Source organism: Chiloscyllium plagiosum, unplaced genomic scaffold, assembly GCF_037043375.1.
Source record: "Chiloscyllium plagiosum isolate Xiang-an unplaced genomic scaffold, Cpla_swu_hap1 HiC_scaffold_18, whole genome shotgun sequence".
Lineage (NCBI taxonomy): Eukaryota > Metazoa > Chordata > Chondrichthyes > Orectolobiformes > Hemiscylliidae > Chiloscyllium > Chiloscyllium plagiosum.
This window is the reverse complement of record NW_028270156.1, coordinates 43,925,658-43,951,686: the sequence shown is the minus strand read 5'-3', so window position 1 is coordinate 43,951,686 and position 26,029 is coordinate 43,925,658. Positions and strand designations below refer to the sequence as shown.

General features: G+C 38.1%; 1 protein-coding gene across 4 annotated transcripts; it reads right to left on the bottom strand.

Moving 5' to 3' along the window:
• Positions 1 to 3,286: 3,286 nt before the first annotated feature.
• Positions 3,287 to 26,029, bottom strand: wee1 (WEE1 G2 checkpoint kinase). Of its 4 annotated transcripts, none has more exons than XM_087996561.1 (11): positions 25,370 to 26,029; positions 20,366 to 20,589; positions 15,676 to 15,733; positions 14,430 to 14,602; positions 13,896 to 14,017; positions 13,596 to 13,742; positions 9,662 to 9,760; positions 8,663 to 8,748; positions 7,159 to 7,329; positions 6,868 to 7,013; positions 3,287 to 4,148 (listed from the first exon to the last, which is right to left on the bottom strand). In XM_087996561.1, exons 1-11 carry the CDS (start codon positions 25,841 to 25,843, stop codon positions 3,995 to 3,997), a joined length of 1,854 nt encoding a protein of 617 aa, XP_087852687.1. In that variant the 5' UTR covers positions 25,844 to 26,029; the 3' UTR covers positions 3,287 to 3,994. The 4 variants fall into 4 exon arrangements, with proteins under 4 accessions (XP_087852687.1, XP_087852686.1, XP_087852690.1 ...); XM_087996560.1 differs by having other exon boundaries at positions 15,676 to 15,745; positions 25,370 to 26,028; XM_087996564.1 differs by lacking the exon at positions 25,370 to 26,029 and adding an exon at positions 21,478 to 21,636 and having other exon boundaries at positions 15,676 to 15,745.

Here is a 26,029-nt window from a genome sequence, read left to right as displayed (position 1 = left end):
ACCTAATGGACAGCAAACAAAATTGAGGAACAATTTCATCAATAAAACAGACGGTGAAAAAGAAAAGAGCACACCACTTTAAAATTGCAAAGTGAACCAGAGTTGGCCAAAGCTAGAGGAAGTTTAAAACTTAGCAAGGCTTGTGAAAGGTCAGGCTAATGGAAGTAAATAAAGTCACAAAAACATTAATGTGGCACAGCATGCTATCTTGTAATGCCACAAGGTTTTTGTATTGATAGAATACCGCCATCTAGTGGTTTTAAAAAGAATTGACAAGTGTCAATTTCATCAGGTCCTATCTAGTTTAACCCATCCTCAGGAATGTTTCCTATTCTGGCTATTACTACTTTAGAACTACTTCCGGGTTTCACTCCTAAGTGACTAAGTTTTAATTGTAAAATTATGCACTCTTGTTCTGGATTCATACAAAGGAAGTCTGGGTCAATAATTAGTCAAAAGCTTACAAGTACACTGCAACTTCCATATATCTTTAATGTTTAGCCAAAACAATAGCTCAGTCAAGTACTAAGAGTACATTGCAATATTCAATCATTAGCCATTAGATCAGCACTTATATGGAGACTCCACCTACCTTCCATTGAGCATGTGGCAGTATTCAAAAGTAAGTCGCAATTTTCATTTCATGTTGGTGAAAGGCAAGATTTCAGGTATCTAGTGGGGAGAGAAACATCGATTGCATAGTTAATCATCACTGTTTCCTAAGCAAAAGCTTTTCCGTCCCTTGATCTTGTCCTGCCAATTGATAAAATAACTGCAGACATGCCTTGCTGATAATAATTTCAATATTTATTGCCCTTTTTTGGAAATCTCACCCAGAGAAGTATCCTCCAATTAATTGCTTCAACCACAGACAGTAATAGAAGCCTTGTCTATGCACCCTACGCCCTCAATTTAACAAAGATGTACTCTGAACACTACTTGGTGCAAATAATGAGCAGAGTTTTGGATCACTTTCTCATTTGATAGTAATTTGAGTAATCAATTTTAAATAATAAAAGTATTTTCATCTGACGAGCTGAGTGATAATGGAGTGCAAGTGGAAATAAGCATCCTCGGCTCAAATATGTTATCAGAAACTCATCTTGGGATCGCACATGACACCCAGGATAAAATTGGTCAAGTTGAGACAAATAAAGCTTTAGCCCTCCAAATACTTAATTGGAGGAAATGTTTGCTCATCCTTACTGCATGTGGAAAAAGCAGTCTGATAATTTGACAATAGAAATCAATACCTGAGAACAAACCAGTTTTGGATTATGGCACAAAGACATTGCAATTACATGAAAAAAATACACAAACCGCCTTAGATAACAGCGGAGGTAACATTATGGGAGGAGAAAAAATATTACCATTTAGCAGATGAGAATAGCAGTTCTGGCCACAGAACATTGGATGATGGTTTAGGTAATGATTGTCAAAGGTTGCACTCAGATCATGAAAGGTCAAGCAGGGACTGTTTGCTTTTCCCATTAGCTAACCAAAGTTTCAAATAAACATCTAACCACTGTTCAGTTAATATCGTGGAGTTGAAAATCAAGCCAGAGGTTTAAACAGGCAAACACAGGAAAGTTGAGCACAGACGGAAAAGCAACGCTACAGAGTAATTAAAAAAAGGAAGATCAGAAAAGGATCAATAACTTGCAGAGATGGGACAGTCAAAAGTGCTCAACGTGAATGTCCTGACACATGGCACCCAAAAGTCAAATGCAGGACAGCAAATGGCCATGACTATACAATGGTAAAATAACTTCCGCTCCAACATTTTTATTCCAACCGTTGCCACGTGAAAGCCAACAAGCCATGTTTCTCCCCCAAGTTGTATAGAAATGAAATAACTTTATTCTGCAAGACTTATCCGTTACAAATGCATCCAATCTGCTAATTTGCTGAATTGCTCTGTCATTCTACACTTAATGGACTTTCCACAATGGACTGTAGATTATCTTTCTAATCAGATGCTTTTACATATTTCTGAATGTTTACCATCAAGTGCTATTTTATCCTCTTCACGGTGTCTCCACCAAAACACCCGTTTCCAACAGGCTAATGGACTTATTTCATATGTATTGCTCCCACCTGTTTAAATCACAGAGTAACACTGGCTTACACTTCTAAAACATCAATATTTTCATACAATGCTCAACATAAATATAAACCAGTCAAAAAGATCATTTACCTCAGATTTATGTTATGTTTCACCATTTAGAAATCCGATCCTTTTAAGATAACTACCTAGATTTTCTGTCTACAACTCAGTTCAGCTCTTTTGTTTCACAGAAACCCTACAGTGCGGAAACAGGCCCATTGGTCCAACAACTCCACACCGACCTAAGAGTAACCCATTCCCCTACATTTACCCCTGACGAATGCACCTAACCTACACATCCCTGAACACTATGGACAATTTTGCATGGCCAATTCACCTAACCTGCACATCTTTGGACTGTGGGAGGAAATTGGAGCACCCAGAGGAAACCCACACAGACACGAGAGAAAGTGCAAACTCCACACAGTCACCTGAGGTTGGAATCGAACCCGGGTCCCTGGCACTGAGGCAGCAGTACTAACTACTGAGTTTTTCACAAATGAATTTGTTAGATACATGACATTGCATATGCAGCTTTTGTTAGTTTTAATGAAAGATCCATTTAATATTCTGAAATCAGATTGTTTAAAAGAACTTTGAACTATTACAACATGTTAAAACAAAATGGGAAAATATTATGTCACTAAGAGGAATAGATTATCTTTCTTTCATAGGGGCAACACCAACACTAACATGTCCCATCTTGAATTGTCCTGGAGATAGTGGTGAAGAGTTGCCTTCTTCAACCAGTGCAATCCATCTGATACTAGCACAACTGGTTGGCTGACCAACCAGTTTCAGAAGGCAAGCAAGAGTCGACCACATTGCTGTAGATTTGGAGCATTATGTTAAACCAGCTAAGAACAGAAAATTCATTTCTAAAAAAGGGAATTAATGAATTTTCACAACCAAAGATGACAGAAACAATGACCATGGAACTGAGACTAGCATCACATTTTGATTTATTTAATTCAAGTTAACTTCCACTATGCTGCTGGAGAATTAGCCTTGGCCCTTGGACAACCCAGTCCAGTTACATTACAGCTACACAACTGTTTCCGCTGTCTAGGTGATGTGCGTAAAAGTCCATTTACTGCTTGGCTGAATCTTCAGAAACCAAAATCAATTCAATTAACTTATTTTGTGTAATTAAGCAAATAAAAATCTTGACACTAAACGTAACATTTACAAATGTACACTTGTTTATTGGACAAGACAGTTAAGTGACAAACCCCAGAATTTACATTTCTAAAAATACAGAAAATACAAACAGGAAGAAACAAAGGTGCAATGTATCCCTACAAAGCACTAGCTTAATAAAAAAAAACTGCTGTAAATAAAAGCAGTAAACAGTGAACAACTGTTATTTCATTTAATACACATAATTAAAAATGCATTTTCCAAAAACATCTAATCCTAGTACAGCAATGATTGTTTATAATGCTAGCTGAATTTTACAGAAAGTGTACAACACTGACTAATATAGCAGCAGTTTATCCAAGACAAGTTCATCCATGGTGTTTGCCATGGAAATCCCAATGTCTACAAAGTGCTCCCAGTACAATGTATAACATGGTTCAAATACATCCTCTAGATGTACACAAAGTTTTAAAACATGAAACCTGGCAGATTTACAGAATTCATGGTGCATGTGCCACTCAATAAAAATGTCCTGATATTTTTGATAGATTTTTGTCCCTTTTATTCAAAAGGCACACTAAAATTGAAAAATAAAAGTTAAGACCAGAAAGGCAGCAGAAATGCTACACCCTAACCAAGAATATTCTCAATGGTCCTACAACTGTGTGGTTAACTAAACTGGCAACAAACTTTCAAAAATAAAAAATCCCCAGTTTAAAAACAAAATCAGCTGTCACCCCTTAAGTTTCAATATATTGTAAGGCTAACAGAACGGTTGATCTTTTTCCCAATGATCCTTGTGCTTCTGTTACTTTGCACAGTAGACCTGGTTGTCATTCGGTCTGTGAACAATACTCTCTCTTCTGCTGCTGCTTTTGCCATTTGTGCCTTCTTCAGTTCTCTAAAATAATGAGAGATTCATTATTTAATACAGCATCTCAATTCAAATAAAGGAATGAGCATTCATAATTATTTTAAATTTATTTCTTGAGCATCAAAATCATATTCATAGGTGTATAATTCACTGAAGACTTTTACAATCCATAGACAGCTACTCTATCAGTCATAGCCACAAATTATTATTTCTGGAGATTACAGCACAGACTAGGAGTGTCACAATACAATCTCCAAAGATTGAGAAAGAACCAAGAAAGCAAGTGTTGGGGCACAGCAAGGTGAAAGAAGTAGAGGTAAGAAAAAGCAGGAAAAAAAAGAGACAATGGAGATAAGCAAACAGACCAATTAATAGCTACAATTAAGTTTAGGATTTGAAAAAAAAAGGTAAAAAAGGTTCTGTTCCTGGAGCTGGGAATTTGTGTTGCAGATGTTTCATCCCCTGTCTAGGTGACATCCTCAGTGCTTGGGAGCCTCCTGTAAAGCGCTTCTGTGATGTTTCCTCTGGCATTTATTGTGATTTGTATCTGCTGCTTCCGGTTGTCAGTTCCAGCTGTCCGCTGCAGTGGCCAGTATATTGGGTCCAGGTCAAGGTGCTTATTGATTGAATCTGTGGATAAGTGCCATGCCTCTAGGAATTCCCATGCTGTTCTCTGTTTGGCTTGTCCTATAATAATAGTGTTGTCCCAGTCGAACTCATGTTGCTTGTCATCGGAGTGTGTGGCTACTAAGGATAGCTGGTCGTGTCGTTTCGTGGCTAGTTGCACAAAATCCGAGCCAGAGAAACAATAGCCAACCTGCTGAACATACAGAACAGACAACAAGACCGGGAACCTATCAACAAAGACTGCATACTCAGACTACTGGACCTGTGCCTCACAATGCACTTCACATTCAACAACCAAATATATGGACAAATCACCGGCACACCCATGGGTTCACCCATCTCCGGACTCATAGCAGAAGCGGTAATGCAAAGGTTAGAACAAACAGTCTTACCGCAAATTCAACCCAAACTCTGGGTCAGATATGTAGATGATACCTTTGTAATCATTAAAAACACAGAGATAGAGAACACACACGGATCATCAACACCACACTCACAGGAATCAAATTCACTCGAGAGGAAGAAAAGGACAACCAACTCCCATTCCTAGACGTGATGGTACAGAGAACACCGAACGGAGAATTCATCTCAAAGGTATACAGGAAAGCCACACACACAGACCAAGTCCTAAACTACAAAAGCAACCACCCCAACACACACAAAAGAAGTTGCATCAAGACACTGTTCAAAAGGGCCACAACACACTGCAGTACACCAGAACTGCAAAAAGAGGAAGAAGAACACCTGTACAACGTATTCGCCAAAAACAGATACCCCTGCAATTTCATCAACAGATACCTAAGGGAAAGACAACGGAATAAGGACATGCCACAACCCAAAGGACTAGCCACACTACCATACATCAAAAACATTTCTGAACTGACAGCTAGATTACTGCGATCACTAGGACTCATAACAGCACACAAAGCAACAGCCACTCTCAGACGACAACTCACCAGGACAAAGGACCCGAGACCCAGCATGAGCAAAACCAATGTAGTGTACAAAATCCCACGCAAGGACTGCACAAAACACTACATTGAACAAACAGGAAGACAGCTAACGATCCGTATCCATGAACACCAACTAGCCACGAAACGACACGACCAGCTATCCTTAGTAGCCACACACCCAGATGACAAGCAACATGAGTTCGACTGGGACAACACTATTATTATAGGACAAGCCAAACAGAGAACAGCCAGGGAATTCCTAGAGGCATGGCACTCATCCACAGATTCAATCAATAAGCACATTGACCTGGACCCAATATACCGGCCACTGCAGCGGACAGCTGGAACTGACAACCGGAAGCAGCAAATACAAAGCACTACAAATGCCGGAGGAAACATCACAGAAGCGCTTCACGGGAGGCTCCCAAGCACTGAGGATGTCACCTAGACAGGAGTCGAAACGTCTGCAACATAAATTCCCAGCTCGGCAAACAGAACCACAACAACGAGCACCCGAGCTACAAATCTTCTCCCAAACTTTGAACATGGACTGAACTCTGATTAGGTTTGGGAGGTGCAAGGAGGATTGAACAACTGCACCAAAAATGAGTATGTGAGAAAAAGAGTAAGTCAGACAAAAGTAGAATCACAGAGGAAAAATTCAAACAAACAAAAAGTCCAAACTTTGACGATATTTTTGAATTAATTCTGTCCATGCACTTTGAGCAGAAATAGCAAGTCAGGCACAGAAACCATGGGGGTACTGGGTTAACTGGACTTGTATCCATTTCAATACTCAGGCCAACTCAACACAATCTTATTTCAGACCTGTTTGACTCATTTATGCATTCCCTAAGAATCTTCCTGAATGACTGGCGAACTGAACCCCATACTTAAATGCCAAATTAGGATGAATATATTGATTAGTATTTCAAATACGCAGAGTCTAAATCAGTAAAGTTAACACATTAACATGATGGTACAACAGCAATACACTGATAAGATGTACAAATACGGCTGACAGTTTTGAGATCTACAGTTGATACAGTAGAAAATTTCTAGACCAGTATGTGATTATCTATACGCATGAAGTGAACTTAAATGTCAATGAAGGAGTTACCTTAAGTGACCTACAACTGGCTAGCCACTGAAGAATAAAAGCTTACTTTTGCAAAAGTGCATTTTTGAATTTTTCTGCATTCAGCTCTAACCGAAGTTGATCAGCACTCTTCCTTGCAGTTGGAAGCAACACGGAATGTCTGATCAAAGTACTTGCAGTCGGTCGTTTCTCTGGGTCCGGATGGAGCATTAACTTAAAACAAAGAATTGAAATGAGCATTTTTTTTAAAAGAAACAACACGGCAACTTAGAACTTCTCACTTAAAATGTCACCATTGCTTTAGAAAATTATGAAATAAATCAAAATCCAAGATGAATTTACGGGGCAAATATTCTACCTTCAATAAATCCAAAAATTCCTGAGAGAGCTTTTGTGGAATTGTAGGAAGCTTTCCTCGGCGAATTTCATGCCACTTTTCTCCATTGGTTGGCAATGGCTCTGCACCAGCAGCAGATATAACAGTGAGTGCAAGGGCAAAAATATCTGCTTTCAGCAAATGCCTGTAGTCCTGAAATAAAAATACACAATATTCAAAAGTATCATCACACAGAACAAGACTCAATGGGGTTGGGGATGGGGTAAAAATGGTAACAGGCATGCAGTTATAAGTGAGAGCGCGCTTACTAACTTCACATAAGTTGATCACACCGAGAATTCAAAAACTCATGCATAATTTATCACTTCGATTTAATTCAAAGTATTTCTGATCTGCTTGGTTCAATTATTCATTAACTTCTGAATCAACAAGAATTGAAATCATGGCCCAGATTTTCCGACAGCCGGCAGTTTCTGATTAGCAAGTGGGAGTTGTGCACGGGGACCCTATGGAATCCACATCATAGCTGACAATTCATTAAAGTGTTGGGCAACTGAAGATGCTAACGAGCAACTGATCTATGCATGAAACTCTTCGAAAGTATCCATGAAAACCTGAGACATGCAGAACATTCCAAAGAAGAAGTAACATTGCTACTTCTCACAAGCGTGGTTTCACATATTTAGCAAAGATTGATCACAAACGAATTTTTAAACAGTACCCATTCTGAATAGGGAAAGCAGAGGTAGTAGAGAAACCTCGTTCCCTGGGCTAGAAAAAATTTTCCCAATCAGAAAAATACCAGATTACCCAATTTGTAAGAACTCTCAGCATACTTCTGTCTTCAAAGGGAGAAACAAATATATATTTAGATATATTATAGAGCTCCTTATTTGATTAAGTAGGTGTTTAATCATTTCTTTAGTGTAGAAAAAGGGCATTGAATATCAGTCTGATTACAGCTACAAGTACTACTTTACACACAAAGGGAATATTTTCAAATAGTATCATTACCTTATGCAACATATGTACATGGTGGATTCACATTCCAAGATTCAAACTCACTTAAAAATACTGATTTCCAATGCCTTTTAAATATCAATGGGAGTTGCATTATTGATTAAGCAAATCTGTTGCAAAGCCTGCAAGGAGTTGGCAATAATATTATCATCGTCTATACTATTTTGGATGAAATCGACAAACTATTCTGGTTGTTCACGTAAAATTTTGTCCAACTTCATTTGATCATATTGGAAAGAGCACAGTCAAGCTTTAGGTTTTTTAAATCAGAAATCAAATGATATGCATATCAAATTAGATTCAGTGAACTCTTAAAGAGAATGTCACAATCAGATCTCAATAGAATTACTGATACCAATGGCAGAATGTCAAATTTTTAAACAGGACAATCAATTAAAAACACAAAAGCATCCTTTATGTTTAGGGAAGATGCAAGTTAATCTGTTGGCACAAATAGTCAAGGATACATGTTCCACAAAATTATTGCAACAATCATAAACATTACCTCTTGCAGCACTTCATTGGCCAAGAACCGACTATCTCCCTCCTCTACATGAGGATTGGATACACGAGTAACATGTCCAAGATCACCTTATTATAAAAATAAATTTGAAATTACAAAACAAATTCAAAAATTTGTACAATCAAAACAGAAAATGCTAGAGAATCTCAGATGATCTGGCAGCATCAATAGAAAGAGAAATAAAATTAACTTCAAAATTCAAAGATGCCTCTTTGGTTCCAGAGAAAAAAAGCATTATACTCTAAGCGTCGACTGTTTTTCTCTTCACAAATATTGCCAGAACTGCTGCACATCTCCACCATGCACACAGTGTTTTATTTTTATTTAAATTTGTACAACTCTTCACCCAAAAACAGGCTACATAGCCAAACAGATTCTTTGACTGTGCCATCTAAGTAGTCTCACTTTCCAAATGTTTCACCACAGGACTGCAAATGATTCAGTTTCAAATGTGTAGCCAATTCCCCTTGAAAGTACAGGTACACCATCCTTTATCTAAAATCCGATAAGCTCCAAAATACGAAACCTTTTCGTGGAGTGTCATTTTGGCATGCGAACAGGTGACCCAACTCCACACCCACTCAAATCACGTCACTCAGATGTGATGTGGCCTAGCACGGGCAGGTGTCAATTGTGCCTCAGCGTACGTACTATTCACACGTGCATCTGCTGTTAGGTAACTTTTTTTAAATTTCACTGTGAAAATGTAATTTATTCCGAAAACCAAACCACAACTGGCGCCAAAGATTTTGGATAAAGGAATGTGTACTTGTACAATTAAATCTGGTTCCATCAGCCTTCAGGTAGGGCATTGCAGACTATAATTTGCTGCATTCGAGATAATTATTCACCGCCTCCCCTCTGGTTCATTCATCAATGATCGTAAATCTCCGTCCTCCAGTTACTCTCCTACCGAGTAGTAAGTGTTTGCTTATTTACACAAGGTCCTCAACTTAAAATGAATTCTGAAGTAAATTGTACCTATTTTGTATACAATATTTGTTGACAATATGCAGTCTTCTTCATCCATCTCATCTGCTGCCGAATTAGTAACTAATTTTTTGGATATAAATATGTTACCTGAAAATAAAAGGAATATGAACTTTTAATATCCAACTATTAAAAGCAGATTTTCAATTACAACACATTTCAGAAGCTGAATATTCTGTACAGATATTTATACATCCTTTCATCCAGCCACAGCAACACCAATAAAGAGGAATTAAGTGTCTCCTTTATAAGGAGCATATCAATACATTGCAACAATGTTAAAGGAGCCTTAGCTACATCAGATTAAATGATATCCCCAGGGGTGATGGCTCTAAATTTGTGGTGCCCACTGGTTGTTTGAAACCTACAAACTAGCATGATGTAGCCCCTCCCAGGACATGCAGGTGCAGATGCAGTTACAGAAGAAAAACGTGCAGTAAATAATGAACACCTCATTACTCACACTAGAAAAACAGAAGGCTGGAAGAACACAGCAAACCAGGCAGCCGCAGGTGGTGGAGAAGTCAAAAGTTTTAGGTTGAGACCCTTTGTCAGTATCCTGTTTGTTTACTTTGGATTCCAGCATCTGCAGTTTTTGTCTCATTACCCACATTGTTTGCTGGACCCCTCAAATGGGTTTAGCAGGAATCTACAAAGAGGGCCTCAAAATCAGCCCATTCCACTAAAGGTGTCTAAAGGTCAAGAGCAGAGTGTTCAGATGTACCCAGAAGGAACAGCCATCTTAAACAATGGAAAGGGGACTGTATCTCTCACATCCAAATGGATGAGAAAACGCTGACTCCTCCAAGCCACAGCATTTGTGCAGTGTATCAGATTTCCTCAAAAGATTTTTAAAAAAGGTGTCGAACAGATGGCATCTTAACTCTATCCTTAGTCTTTTGAGTTGCCTGATCACACATGGGCACTGCAATTAGTGTCAGTATTTTTAGGTATTCTTTTGGAGTGAAGGAGGAAGAGGAAATCAGAATAATTGTCCTGATCTAACAGAAGTCACTTGATGTCATGAGTTGGTAAGATCATCAATGAGACACTTCAATGATTAAATAGACAGCATTCATTCCTGATGTCATGAACCAGTGATTTCAGTGGGATGCGACAAAACATTCAGCATAAGACAAAGGGGCAAAAATTAGGTCATTCAGCCCTCGTGTCTGCTCCACCTTTAAATAATGGCTGATACGTTTCTCAGTCAAGAGTGTGGTGCTGGAAAAGCACAGCAGACCAGGCAGCATCCGAGGTGCAGGAGATTCGACGTTTCAGGCATAAGCCTTTAATCAGGGCTTTCTCCTTATCGCAGTTCTAAAATCTCTTCCCTTTATTTGAAGGCTGTCCCTTCGGGTTCTAGTCTCTCCCACATGTAGGAATGTACTCAGTCAGAAGCTGACTGTCAAAAGAACATGGGTGCCAGAATATATAAAGATCAACAGTTATCAAGTCTGGAATTAACATCCAGAGCAATTTAGGGCTCAAATATATGCTGAATAACTCAATATAACATTTAGCTTTACAAAATGAGCAGAAAGTCATGAACTACCATTGTGAACTACAGCAAAGACGACTACCTCAGATTACAATGGGATCTTGATCAGATGGGCCAATGAGCTGAGGAGTTTAATTTAGATAAATGTGAAGTTTTGGGACAAGCAAATCTTAGCAGGACTTATACACTTAATGGTAAGGTCCTAGGGAGTGTTGCTGAATAAAAAGAGACTTTAGAGTGCAGATTCATAGCTCCTTGAAAGTAGAGCCGCAGGTAGATAGGATTGTGAAGTAGGTGTCTGGTATGCATTCCTTTATTGGTCAGAGTATTGAGTATAGGAGTTGGGAGGTCACGTTGGCGATGTACAGGATGTTGGTTAGGCCATTTTTGGAATATTGTGTAAAGTTCTGGTCTCCTTCCTATCGAAAGGAAGGTGTGAAACTTGAAAGGGTTCACAAAGGATTTACAAGGATGTGCCAGGGTTGGAGGATTTGAACTTTAGGGAGAGGCTAAACAGGCTGGGGCTGTTTTCCCTGGAGCGCCGGGAGGCAGAGGGGTGACCTTATAGAGGCTTATAAAGTCATGAGGGGCCTGGATAGGGTAAATAGACAAAGTCTTTTCCCTGGGATGGGGCATAGTTTTAGTGTGAGAGGGGAAGATATAAAAGAGACCTAAGGGCCAACTTTTCCACTCAGAGGGGGGTGCGTGTATGGAATGAGCTGCCAGAGGAAGGGGAGGAGGTTGGTACAATTGCAACATTTAAAAGGCAACTGGATGGACATATTAATAGGAAGGGATTAGAGGGTTATAGGCCAAGTGCTGGCAAATGAGACTAGATTAGGTTGGAATATCTGGTCGGCATGGAGAAGTTGTACATCTCCATGACCCTTTTTATGAAGAAGATTCAAATTGGGAGAAATCCAAAATCATCATATTTTAGGAAGGATACAAAAAAATATAAAATTTGCTAAATGGACAGAATTTAACGGAAAGACTGAACAAAATTGGGGTTGCTTTTCATAAAGCTGGCGGCTAAGAGGAGATCTCATGGTGCTCGACATTATGGAGGGTCTGGACAAATGAGATAAGGAGAAACTGTTGCCATTGAAAGGACAGTCTACACCAGAGACCGTTTGGTCATAAAGTACTGACAAAAGAACCAATCGCGATAAGAAGGGCCCCCTTAAAAGAGAGTGAATGATTATGCTTGGGAATGGAGTGGAAGAGTAATGGAGGCAGATTCAATTGGGGCTTTTAAACGCATTAAGAAAAAAATTGCTAAAAATAGAAAGAGCAGATAAGGACATTTGAACTTTTCCTGCAGAGAGCCAGTACAAATGGGCCAATTGCCTGAGTCCTTAGTTAAACAATTCTAATTTTATAAGAGTTCATTAAATTGTATAGACCCAATAATAGAGTTCCTTTCCCCAAGTTATTTGATATTAATGATATATCCACAGACGTAAAGGGCAAATGGTTCCGCAGTTCTAAGTAAACAAATCTAATGGATTGAACAGTTTTATGGAAATATAAAAGAACACTTGGAACCTTAAGATCTAGGTTTAAACACAATGTTGACAGCTGCATTCTTTAACTTGACCACATTGCAATTATACTCTTGTACACATTCAAGATCCTCCAATTTCGAAACCTGCATCAGAAGTCTATGGATTTGAACTGCGAGGAGACATACACACTTTAACAGCAAAGCAAGTGTACAGTTCTCAATGGCTTGATTTGGCATTGAGCATAATGGATTGCCATACTAACATTACAAATTGTTCATACACAATCACGTAAAGATCAAATTTGAGACAAATCTTTTGGGTAAAAAGCTAAGGAGTCAAATTTTATTTAGGTACTGTTTGAGAAGGGCTAGCTTCCAAATAAAACACATATTCCTAGTATATAGTTTTCAAAAGCTGAAAAACAGCACTCATGCAAGCCAATTATTGTCTCTTTCTTTATTAAGGAACTTCATCTCTGGAAACAGGAAGGAGTGGCTGAGCCTGTGACTGGTTTCAATGCTGCTCAGGGAACAATAAAGTGAAAGTGAAGCACTGTGCCATTAGAAATTGCCATGGAGCATAGGATGTGCACTCATTCAGGTTTCAAATGGTAAGGTCCAAACTCCCTTTCACTTCAGCAGAAAGGCTGAAACAATGAGTATGGACATAGGCCCAGATGTTCACCTATAACTGCAAGTTGGTCCTTGCATCTTGCTTTTACATTGGGAGAAACTGAGAAAAACACAAATCAAAATCAACCTACATTCTTCCCACCTTAATTGACAATTATCAAAAAGATACCTTGAAAATTCAATAAAACTGTTTGTTTCCACAAAACTAATCAGAGGCAGAGTTAAGTGTGAATATAAATGGTAGTAAAGCATCCACTAAAATAACAAGGCATTTCAATACTTACTTGGCTTTATATCCATATGTACAAGGGACATACTGTGAATATATTTTAGACCCCGAGCTACCTGTAATAACAGGTCTCTTAACTCTGGTTCATTAAAATACAGTTGGTTCCTATTACTGTCTGATATTGCATCTGACAGGCTTCCACCTTTCAAAACAAAAAATATACAAAATATTATAGTTTGGAATGACCCAATTTAATTGATAAATTATAGGTTAAACTTAAATTTACATACATATGATTATATATTTTTACAGATATATTTGAATATCCTAAAATATTCCTAATTCCAAAACTCACCATTACAATACTCATTTTGTATGAGCATATGATCATCTTCAGCCCAGGCTGAATAATAACGAACCACATGTGTGTGTTGTCCTAGCACTGCATGTGCATAAACTTCTCGTAGAGCATTTTGTCTAAAGAAAAAAAATTGAACACAATCAAAACAGCAAATCATAGAAATACAATTGTTGCAGTCAGCATAAATTAAAAAAGAATGGTTAAATTTCCAGGTATATAGCAATTATCGAGATGAAGATCAAGATAAGCAACCAAAAGACATGCATTAGTTTTATCAAACATCAATTTTATTCATTGTACTAAGAATTCCGCAAAAAAAAACCTCACGAGCAGTTGATATTAAATAAAATGGTAAGATAGTCAAAACACTGAAGTATTCAGCAGCACTCAACAAAGTGGGAGGGTGGAGCAAATCCTCTTACTTTCTGTTGAAAGGCTGGGTATCAAAATAATGATAGGTAATTTGTGTTTTAATAAATGGGCAGTCATCATAAATCTGGACTACATAAACATTCAAAAGTTACTTACTCATCAACTGAACCTGCTAATGGTTTCTTTGAGCGTTTTATTGCATAAATACAACCATCAAGTCGTTTGACGCACTTAAAAACGGAACCAAACTCTCCAGAACCAATCTTCTCCAATTCATGAAACTCCGTTGTATATCGTGACTTCATGTTACTTTCAGTGATTGGAATTCTCTATTTTAAAATGTATGAAATAAACCCAATGCATAAGTAAATATTTTATTACTCAGGTAGAGAATATGGTAAAACTCATACCTAACTGAACTGGATTACATACTATGTAGAACAAAAGTCAAGTGAAAACTGCCAAAGTATTTGCATACAATTGATTATAAAGATGAGCTCATGTACTAAATCCAACCTTGCTCAAACCTAGATGTAGCACATTTAAAACTTTATTCTGCACACAACATTCTTTTCCAAAAATGACAAATTATTTCACAATTATGTGATTAATATCCATTTGTAGAGAGTAATTTCAGCACTAAAATTTACAGCTTGAATTTATCCATTATAATTTCTTTGGTTCACTGCAAATCAAATGCATGATACCTCAGTAATACAAAGGCAGAAATCACAAACTTCAAAAAATAATGTGATTTTTTTTTGACAAAAAGAGGTATTCAATTTATTTACACTTGAACAGTTGAGTAAAGTTGTGAACTACATTCTACATGGTACAAAATGTGAAGTATGCCCAGAAAAAAAACATTTTAATGAAATTACTAAATCTTTAAACATCAACCCAAATCAGCCTATTTGTACTTCTGTTCACAGTACTTTCCATGAAGTCCTTGTGTGCAGTTCTTGCAAACACTGACATTGTACATATCAGCACAAGTTTCAATTTTGAAAAGTTGCATCGGATTCTAAATGATAATCATTTCTCTTTACTGCTTGACAAGCTGAGTTTCTCCAGAACTTTGTTTAAAATAAATTTAGGACACAATTCTCTAAAGTATCTTACCCCGGATTAGTTTTCAAGCAATTTATTAATCCAAATTACAAAGCTGCTTTCAGACTTTATTTTTTAAGGAATAGGTCAATTGAACACATGAGAAAACAGGAAAATATTTGTTTAAAAACTACTTTCGCAGATCTTGATTGCACCAGGACAAAACATATCAACAGGGGTTGACACACTAAACGCACTCGCTCCGAATATGAACCATATAATGCAACAGTTTTGCATTCGCTGTGATTTTTAATTAAAATTGAGATGATATACACAAGCATTTTAGCATTACCTTTGCTGGTCGAATGCTTTCATCATCAAGTTCCCCATCGCTTCCATCCATCATCTCTCTGCATGGAAACCTAAAAGAATTAGATTACAAAACCAAGAAACATCCCAACAATTACACATTTGTAATATGATTACTACAGGCAACAATATCAAGGAAGGAGGGTTTATATAGAAAAGCATTTACTTTGGTATGAAATAATAAAGTGGCTAAACTTACCTAAAAATGTGCTGTAAAACACATGATAATGCATACATCAGTTGTCATAGTTGAAGCTATATTATTGGCCCAGTGCAAAAATCAATTAAGATTTATCCCTTCATTTTAATGTCAGCACAACACTGTGGGACAAGTTTGCAAAAACTGTCATTTTTCTACATTATAATATTTTGAATATGCTTCAATAGCACTTCATTGGATGTAAAGCACTTGAAGATATCCGTGCTCTTAAAGAGCACAATATAAGGGCAAAACTGTATTTTCATTTCCAAAAACTCACACAGATATAAAACTATGGCCATTCTACCATACCAAGACAGCTTTCACTTATATAACCTTACCTACTGCTACCCCGAACTCACTTTATTCATGATTTTCACATCCATGTCAATTTCTCTAGTGTTCCCCATAATCCAAATATTCACTCAGTCCCAGTGCCCTGTATCTACCTGATGTGTGGTAAAATTATCAGGAGATTGGGACAAAATTAGAAAGGACCTCAAAAGGTTTAAATCTCCGGATTACTCCCAGTGCCACATGTTTCAGGATGCAAGAACAAACAAGGAAATCATCGAAGCCATGGTTTGAGGTGGAGTGTAAAAGATTGAGGCATTGGGATGATTTCTGTGCAGAAGACATTAATTGAAGGAGGAAAGATTAAAACTCAACAAGAATGGAATCAACATGGTTTTGGGGAGATCCACTCCTGACTAAAAAGAGTTTAAATTACATTAGCAGGGGACATGCACCAGCATATACAAACAGAAAAGACTACTGGAATTGTTCTTAAGACAGTAACACCACATTGGAGGACATGGGTCAATATCAGAAATGTTGAGAACTTCAGAAAAAAATATAAAACAAGGATAGCAATACTGATTTGGGAAGACATTAGGGGGTTGGATATGCTGGAGGGTAATGACAAATTCCACTTGTTCAAGTCAAAATGCATAAGTTCTATAATCATGTTATTAAGAATATTCAGTGGTCCTCCAAACACTGCCATGTAGATTTACTACTGTTGTTCAATCAGAATAGCGATAGGATAGACTGGTGATTTTGGGGGTTTTAGGGGGGGGACCAAAGTTCAGGTGAGGCCAAATTATTGAATTTGATTCTGGTCATCACACTTTAGGATCCAGGAGTGTTTGAATGTGTGCAAAGACTTACTAGAACTGTTCCAAGGATAAAGGATCTTGGCTGCAAAAGATTTGTAGAAAATATGGTTGTTCTCCTTGAAGCACTGAGGTAGGCTATTGGGCCAATTGAGCCTGTTCTGCCATTTAATGAGTCCTCTGACTAACTTCAAATCCACATATCCACCTATCCTGATTAAGTTTCGCCTTTTTGCTTACCAAGAACATGCCTCAAAAATATTTTTTAAAGGAATAAAACTCCACTTCGATTGCCTTTACTCGAAGAGTTCCAAAGATTCCTGACCCTAAATTTTTTGACTTAGTTGTCTTAAAAAGGTTACTCCTTAATTAACAGTAATAATCTAGTTCTAGATTTGCCTAAAGGAAATACCCTCTCCAAATTCAACTCATTGATGCATTGTCTCACACTTTTCAATCAAGTTACCTTTTAAGAAAGGATGTAAATTCATAAAAGGTGACCGATATTATAGAGAGAATTCCACATGGCCTCACCAGCACCCGATAGAATTGAAGCATAATCTCTACTTCTGTATTAAAGTCCCCTTGCAATACATGCTAACATTCTATTAGTTTTCCCAATTACATGCTATACCTGCACACCCAGTGCTCTGTGCTCCAGAATCGATCACCAAAATAGACAATTTCACCATTCCCCCACACACTCCTTTGCATTCGTTAGGTCACAGCTCCAACAACTCAGTACCACTTTTCTGGTAAATTTTGAGTTCTTCCCTTCCTTATATTTTCCTGATTGAAAACTGCTTCTGGGATCTGCTGCCATAGTCTATAGTGGAGGCTGATACAAAATTCCTGCTCAGTTCATCTGCTCAATTTTCCATTATCAATTCTGCACACACACTTCCTAAAGGACTAATGCTCACTTGGTTAACTTTATTTTTGTATTTATTGGAACTGTTTTGAGCATGATGACGAGCATTTTTTGTACTAACTGTGTTCATCCAATTTTTTAATTCATTTTTTACTTTTTATATTTTGCACAATCTTCTGACCTGCCCTCCCTTTGCACTATATGCATTACGTTTGATGCAACCTTGAGCCTCTCCAGTTAAGAACGGATGGTGGGTGTACTCCTTGGACATTTGTAGGAATGTATTTATTCTGCATTCTGGAACATCCGAAAAAAAATTATTTCCCAGTTCACTTTAGTTAACTGCTTTATTACCCATATAATTGCCCTTATTGTTTATAATAAAAGTTTCTAACTCACTCCTCTCGGAATGTAAAATTCAAATCATGTGATCATTGCCAAAGGGCATTTTATTGAAGCTTTTGATCTTGTACTTAGGACACTTTAAAAGAATATCAATTCAACTGGAAACTGAAAAGCTTCAAACAAAATGTATTTCTCAAAAATATCCAAATTCTGTACTACAGAACGATGTTTGTTAAATGATTGCTACCTAAAGGCAGCATTATTAGGTCATAAATCAATTCCACATCATTGCAGAAAACTAGATTTAATGTAGCCTGCTCTCTGTTTGGTTCCAGTACAAGGTGCTTAAAGAAACGAACCCCAAAACATTCTATGAACTTACCTAAGCCAGCTTTTCCAATCTAGGAGAGAGTGAGGACTGCAGGTGCTGGAAAAGCACAGGTCTGGCAGCATCAGAGCAGGAGAATCCGCGTTTCGGGCAAAGCCCTTCATCAGGCCAATCTGTCTTTTTAAGTCCGTCTAGATTAAAATCCTATATTATTCCTATCGTTCAGACAAGTACTCATTCTTCCTTCCCTTATTCTCCACCCAGTGTGGTTACTGCTTGGGGGGCCTGAACCATTCCAAGTGGATCCTTATCTTGATCACTTTTCATTCCTACTCAAAACTATTTTCTTATCTTGGTGTGCAAGAGGCACTATTCAGAGAGTCTCTACTTCACCTTTTTCGATAAGTCACAAAACATTCTGCTCCCAATTAACTGATCATATGCAGAATAAGGGACAAAAACATCAGTCTTTGGCAAAAAGGTGCAGAAGAATGACAAACATTTTTTCCCCCTAATTCATGGCAATGACTTGGAACACTATTTTAGTGCATTCATTGTTGGTATTATCAATGATTTCAACAAAAAAAAAAATTGGTTGTGGCCTTGAAGTAAGCCTGCAGGGCATCAGGGGTGAATATGATTAGCCAAATGTCATCCTCTTGTACCAAAATGACACTTACATTTAAAAGCAGGTAAAAACTTATATTTTCTTCTGAGCATCAGCCACTCTACGTCAGTAGCTTGACGCTTTGGCCTTTTTTCTGCTTTCCAAATGTGCTGAGATGTTTTTAACTATGAGAAAAGTTCTAGATAAATGTCATTTCACATAAATTAATGTTCTTGAAAAGTTTATCAAAATGTCATCTCGCACATTTACACTCGTCTTTGCAACCTAAACAGTCCTCCCCATCTAAAGAGGATTTACCATCTTATTTCCCAGCCTCATAGCAGTTAGGACACTGTAAAAACAAGTCAGACCTCCCAGTTTACTAGTCTCAACATCAATCTTCAGCTCTGTAATCTAACATTTTGACTCTAGCTATAAACAGAAAGTTTTAATTCAGGCAAGATCCAACACAAGAGTCTCTCTGCACCAAATCCAGGATAAACTAGGGACAGCTGTGAGCCACTGACTTTAAAATGAGGGTTTTGGATAAAGCAAATGAATCAAATGAGAAGAAATATTTATGCAGGAGGACATATTTAATTTAACTGAAGTAGTCATGGAAAAGGGAAGAATTTAGTAAGTTGTGATCAGAAATACATTGACTGAAATGATAGAGGATTCATGGCAAATTTCAAAATAAGTGGATGTATACTCAAAAATTGAAAATCTCTGCAAATGGCTCAGGAAAGAGAGGTGAGGGTAAGCAGAATACTGGATTAGCATTGAGAGAGTTGGCAATAATCACAATGAGACTTTCCGCTTTACTTATCATTCTATCACATAACATCACAGAAATTAAAAATTAAGAAATGCCTATTTTCGTTTTAATAAAGCAAATGTAAAATAATCAAGTGACATTAAGTTACAAAGAGTAGCATGAAATACCAGAGAAAGTAAAAGTAGGCTATTGACGTTGTGTGCAGTCAGACAAGAGGGCAGAGGTTTTTAAGAACACTGAGCAAAATTACAAGAGACAAAACTGAGTATGCTAAAAATACTGAAAATTAATAAATGCCACACAAGATGTCATAGCTATTCTCATATATATATATATATATATAATCTGAAACTGCTGACAAATCAAGACAAAATCTTAAAATTTTCCACAGTTGTATTAAATCATAACTGGAAAACAGCTCAATACGTACCCATCCCAATAGGTCCTTTTCCTCCTTCTACATTGTGCAGATGAAGAATGGATGTACATGGAGTCTGGAGTGAAGGGGTTAATGTTGACATGCGGAGGTTTATTCCTGTTGTAATCACATGGCATTCTCTCAGACTGCTCAACATTTCTGAAAAGAGCCCCTCCACGACGTCTTACTGAGCTGGAACTCAGGCAACTCCTAACCCTTGCTTTCGACAGCAAACTCTGAAAACAAGCATGCCATATTAGCATTGGGATATCAACTCATCAGCAATAACAGAGCAAATTCAAAGTATAAAACTTATACAATGTCACATTCTTAGCTTGGCTCAGTTAATAATTAACTTAAATTGAGTGTGTTATGAGTCCATAGAAGGCTTACAGAATCCCTACAAGTGGAAGTAGACCATTCAGCCCATCGGTTGCACACCGACCTGAGAAACATCCCACCAAGAACCTATCCTATTCCTGTATTCCACGAGTCTAATCCACCTTACTGACACATCCCCAGACACTATGGGGGGGCTGTGGGAGGAAACCAGAACACCCAGAGAAAGCCCACAGAGCCACTGGGAGAATGAGCAAACTGAAAGGCCTAGCACTAACCACTGAACCTCTATGAAGGGCTCTGTATTGCATACCTCTATTTCAGGAACTATGTTACTCTGGACTTCTGCCAATATTATGCACTAACACCACAAAAGAAATTATCTAATCCTTTAAGTATCATATATAGGTCTTTACATGTCTGGTCTTTATACTTCGGAGTAATTGAAAAGTAGTTCTTGAAAAGAATTCTACTAGCTTTGGATCATCCTTGGTTAGAGACAAAAAAAAACTGAACGTGATAGCAAACCTATAAGAACCTAAAACTGTCTTAATTTTAAAAACATTTTTCATTTCACCATTAATAATTTTCACTGTCATAAAAAGGTAATGCACAGTAAAAACCAAATTTCACATTCCAAAATAATTAGCACCAACTGACACAGCAACAGATGTCAAAACAATAATAGCACGTGATTTGCAAGAGTTCAATAAGCGGCTAGAAAGTCGGCCAATGAGTCATGCGAACATAACCGGAAAAAAATCTAAGATATCTGTAATGCTCACCTATACCGCCCTTTCCACAAAAGCAAACTACAAGGGTAAACGATTACGGATCTGTATGATGCAGCGTTAAATTTAAAAAGAAAGTCAGGAAACAGTAAAACCAATTGAATAAAACAAACACTTCCTCATTAGAAGATAATCTCACGATGTTTAGAGCCTGTAAACGTAATCGGCAAAATGACAACGCCCCCAAATAAACAGTGCTTTACCCCGTCGCCGGCCTAAAGCCACGTGGAACCGAGCGGCAAGTACACGCACGTGCATCATCCGGTCTCCGTTATTTGCGCAATGTGTCAGGTTGATAGAGAAATAAATTAGTTACAATAGTGGAAAACATAAAACCACTAATTATTCAAACCTGCTCTGTCATACGTGGAAAATTCATTACAGTAAGGGATTATAGAAGTGGTGCATCTTTTACCTAGCTATTTCAAACAAATGAAAGTCAAGATTAGAGTAGTGCTGGAAAAGCACAGGTCAGGCAGCATCCGATTTTTTTCCTGCTCCTCGGATGCTGCCTGACCTGCTATGCTTTCCCATCACTACTCTAATCTTGACTCCTAATATCCAGCATTTGCAGTACCCACTTTCGCCTACTTCAAAGAAATCACAACAGAAAAGGCAACGCAATACAAAGGGGTAATTACCAAGTACAAGCATTGTCAAGAGCAGAAACGGACCAACCTATTAAAATTTCACATTCGTATGCTTCTGGAAAGAGAAAATGTTACAATAGACCATGGCTAAACCTGACTATAGCAAAGACAAAACCATTGGGAATACGATTAAGAATATTGGCTCAATAAATAATATATTTTGTCCATTTAATATCCCAACGCTTTCTAGCATCTCTTGGGAATTAGGAAACTACCCTCTTCAGAAGCTCAGTCACAATTCTTTAAAATATCCTTTTTTAATGTTCTTCATGGGAAATGTAGGATTAGATGGGGTGGGACGCTTTTCAGCAGATTGGGTGTGGACTCGATGAGACCGATGGCCTGCTTCCACACTTAAGAAATTCTATGACTGCTGTCTGTAAAATACAAGAGCACTTCAAAGGGTATATTATTCTTTGTGAATGAGGGATTATTGGAGGTAGGTTCCAGAAAACAATACACAGCCAACATCTGTCGACAATAAATCAAATTGATTAAATAAAGCATTCCAGTGCTTTATTAAATAATGCTGTGATTAAATAAAGCATTCCAATTTAAAGATAATAATACCATACATTAACTTGTTAAATTTTAATGTATACAAGCTAATTTCAAATGTTCGTGTGGCTATTGTAACTTTAAAAATTAAAACATGGTAACTACCCAAAGAAATGACAATAAATTTGGATTGATAACTATCTCAATTTATGTTCACAACTGTCAAAGGGGTCTGGGCACAGAGTACTTCACATAAAAATCAATTTTGGCAAAAACAGCTATTTCTTGTATTTCTTTGCCAACACAGCAAAAATCACAGACCTGAAACATTAACTCTTGTGCCCATAACAATGTATAGAGTCATAGAGATGTACAGCATGGAAACAGACCCTTTGTTTCTACTTAAGTTAAAAATCACAACACCAGGCTATAGTCGAACAGATTTAATTGGAAGCACTAGCTTCCGGAGCGCTGCCCCTTCATCAGGTGGTTGTGTAGTATAAGGTTGTACGACATTATTTATAGCAAAGGTTTACAGTGTGATGTAACTGAACTTATATATTGAAAAAGACCTTGATTGTTTGTTAAGTCTCTCATCTGTTAGAATGGTTTCAGTTCTTTCAGATGTAAATCGCAAAACTTTTTTAAAAGTTACATTCTCAAGTGAACTTTAACAATTGGCATCTATCAGTCCAGATAATGTATTGAAAGTGGGAGTTCCCCTGTGTGATACTGTCTGTGCCATAATGTTTAGACTGATTCTAATCTAAAAAAAATTGACAGAATCTTACATGGATTCATGCAGTTTTTGAGCGAAGTAAAATGTAACTCTGCAAGTACAAATGCACCGTACAAACTTAAACGTGTATGTGTGCTTGTGTGTGCGCGCGGGGAGGGGGTTGTGAGTGACTGAGAGTGGGGGTGCATGTGTGTGAGTGAGAGTATAAATTGGTATAAGTCTGTAAGAGGGTGCATGTGTTCACTTGAGAATGTAACTTTTAAAAAAACGTTTTGCAATTTACATTTGAAAGAACTGAAACCAACGTGGTCATTCTAAAAAATGAGACACTTAACAAACAATCCAGGTCTTTTTCAATATATAATTTCAGTTACATCACACTGTAAACTTTTGCTATAAATTATGTGTCTTACAATCTTATACTCCACAACCACTTAAAGGAGCAGAGTTCCGAAAACTAGTGCTTCTAATTAAACCTGTTGGACTATAACCTAGTGTTGTGTGATTTTTAACTTCGTACACCCCAGTCCAACACTGGCATCTCCAACTCATAAGATAAAAAAGATTAGCCTCAAAAATGAAGCTCTGAAATTCTTTCAAACAACATTTCTTTGACCAAGCTTCTGTTCATTTGTTTGATGATCACTGCTAAATTATATTGGACCAAGCTTCTGGATTGAGATGTCATGTTACATTAACAGTACTTTTCACAGAACTGAAACAACAGTCATCTGAAAATGGGATTAAAGACCGTGGCACCAGTTCAGTCTGACATGTTGAGGCATGGTTTCTTTATCTGCAAATTCTGACAGCAACTGCTGACAGGTTAGCTGACAAAGACACTCCAAATTCCAAATCAATACCATTCCAAAAAGCATTGCATGGTCAACAGGAATGTGAACCCAAAGATATTTTTCTGACTTCAGCAGCATCATCCCATTATCAACTGTAACATGTACTACCAACCAAGTTAAGATTACATAACTCAGCATTAAACTGACATAGTACATTGCTGGGGCTATATTCCTCAGATAGATATTTATAGCTACCACACAGTTTTGAACTTCATTTCTTCCAATATTGTGAAAATAAATCATGGACAATTTAGACGTCTAGATCATCTTTAAATTAAAAGATGTATTGACCTTGGGAGATAGAAAAAATATCAAATGTCAGCTTTCAGAAACACAACCCGATATAATGAGAAATCACCAAAAACAAACAGAAAACGTATTTTCCAAAAAGTTCAACATTGTTACCAACGATCTGACAGCAACACACAATCCAAAACACGAACACATCCAATGGTCAAAATTGATAAGTTGCTTAAAGTAACTCTGCAAATTAACTAACATTAACACAAAACAACTGGAGAGAACCTTGTAGAAACTGATTTTCCATTTTTAGTTCTCAAATACCTGTAGCTACAACAGCAGGCAGAAAACACTCCTGAAAATTTAATGTGGTTATATCAGACAACCATTGCTGATATGTTGCTGATAACGATCGAACAGGAACGATGAATAGATTACACCAAAGTCATATCTCAGTCAAATTGGATCTTAAAACCCTGACGACTATCTATAGTGAATGCGCACTATCTAGATTTCATGAGGTTAAATATAAAGAATGAATTAAACTTTATACATAACGTTTCTGATATTCACGAAAAATGGCTGGGTTTACTACTACCACGGATTGCAGCTGACAAATTTAGAATCGGGAAAAGTGGAAAGATGCCCAAAACTTTGATGTAGTACAGAACAGTGATTCTCATTCCCAAAGTCAAAACAGTTATGCCATTTCCGTCTTCAAGAAAATCTAGTTAAAACAACGTGCATAAATATTGATAGGTCATTCTAAAACAAAAGTAAAATGCAGAATGTCCAACTTCACTTGCACCGAGACTGCTAGATCACATCCTGGTGAAAAATATAACAACACAAACGTTTTTGAACCATGGCAGTTGATCCTGGTATGACATGTGGTGTATTCTTACCTTGGGGGTGTGGGGCGTGTCGAAGAGCCGCAGTTTTCTGAGTGTTTTATGTGGCGGTGTATCGGGGCAGTCCGGGATTGGGGAACTACACTCCTCCTGCTCCCCTCCTTCTCGGATTGGGGAACTGCATTCTTCCCGGTCGCCGCTTTCACGGATGGGAGAACTGGAGGATTCCTCCAGGTCCCGACGCTCACGGTAGTCCCGCCGAGTCTTGAGCGGAGACGGGCTGCTCACGAAGCTGTCCTCCCAGCTCAGGTTCCCCAACTCCAGCTCCTCCGCGCACTGACCGAGCGCAGCAAGCGCGCCGTATTTCCGCTCGGGGTCCGGCGACTCCTGGAAGGCAGAGTCCTCGGTGCTGTTTCCATTATCCTCTTCCTCCTCGTCACTCCCTGCGAAGCTGAGTTTTTGTACCGGAAAACCCGAGGCTAGAGTGGGGCTGGTGCCGGCCCTTAGGCACGTTCGGCGGAAACTCATCGCCAGAAGAAAACTCAAAGTCACTATCCGGCCCGGCCCTGACGGAGACCCCGCTGTGCCCTCGGCCCGGCCCTGACGGAGACCCCGCTGTTCCCTCGGCCCGGCTCTGACGGAGATGCCGCTGTCCTCTCGGCCCGGCCCTGACGGCGAACCTCGCTGTCCCCGTATCGTCCACAACACTACAGG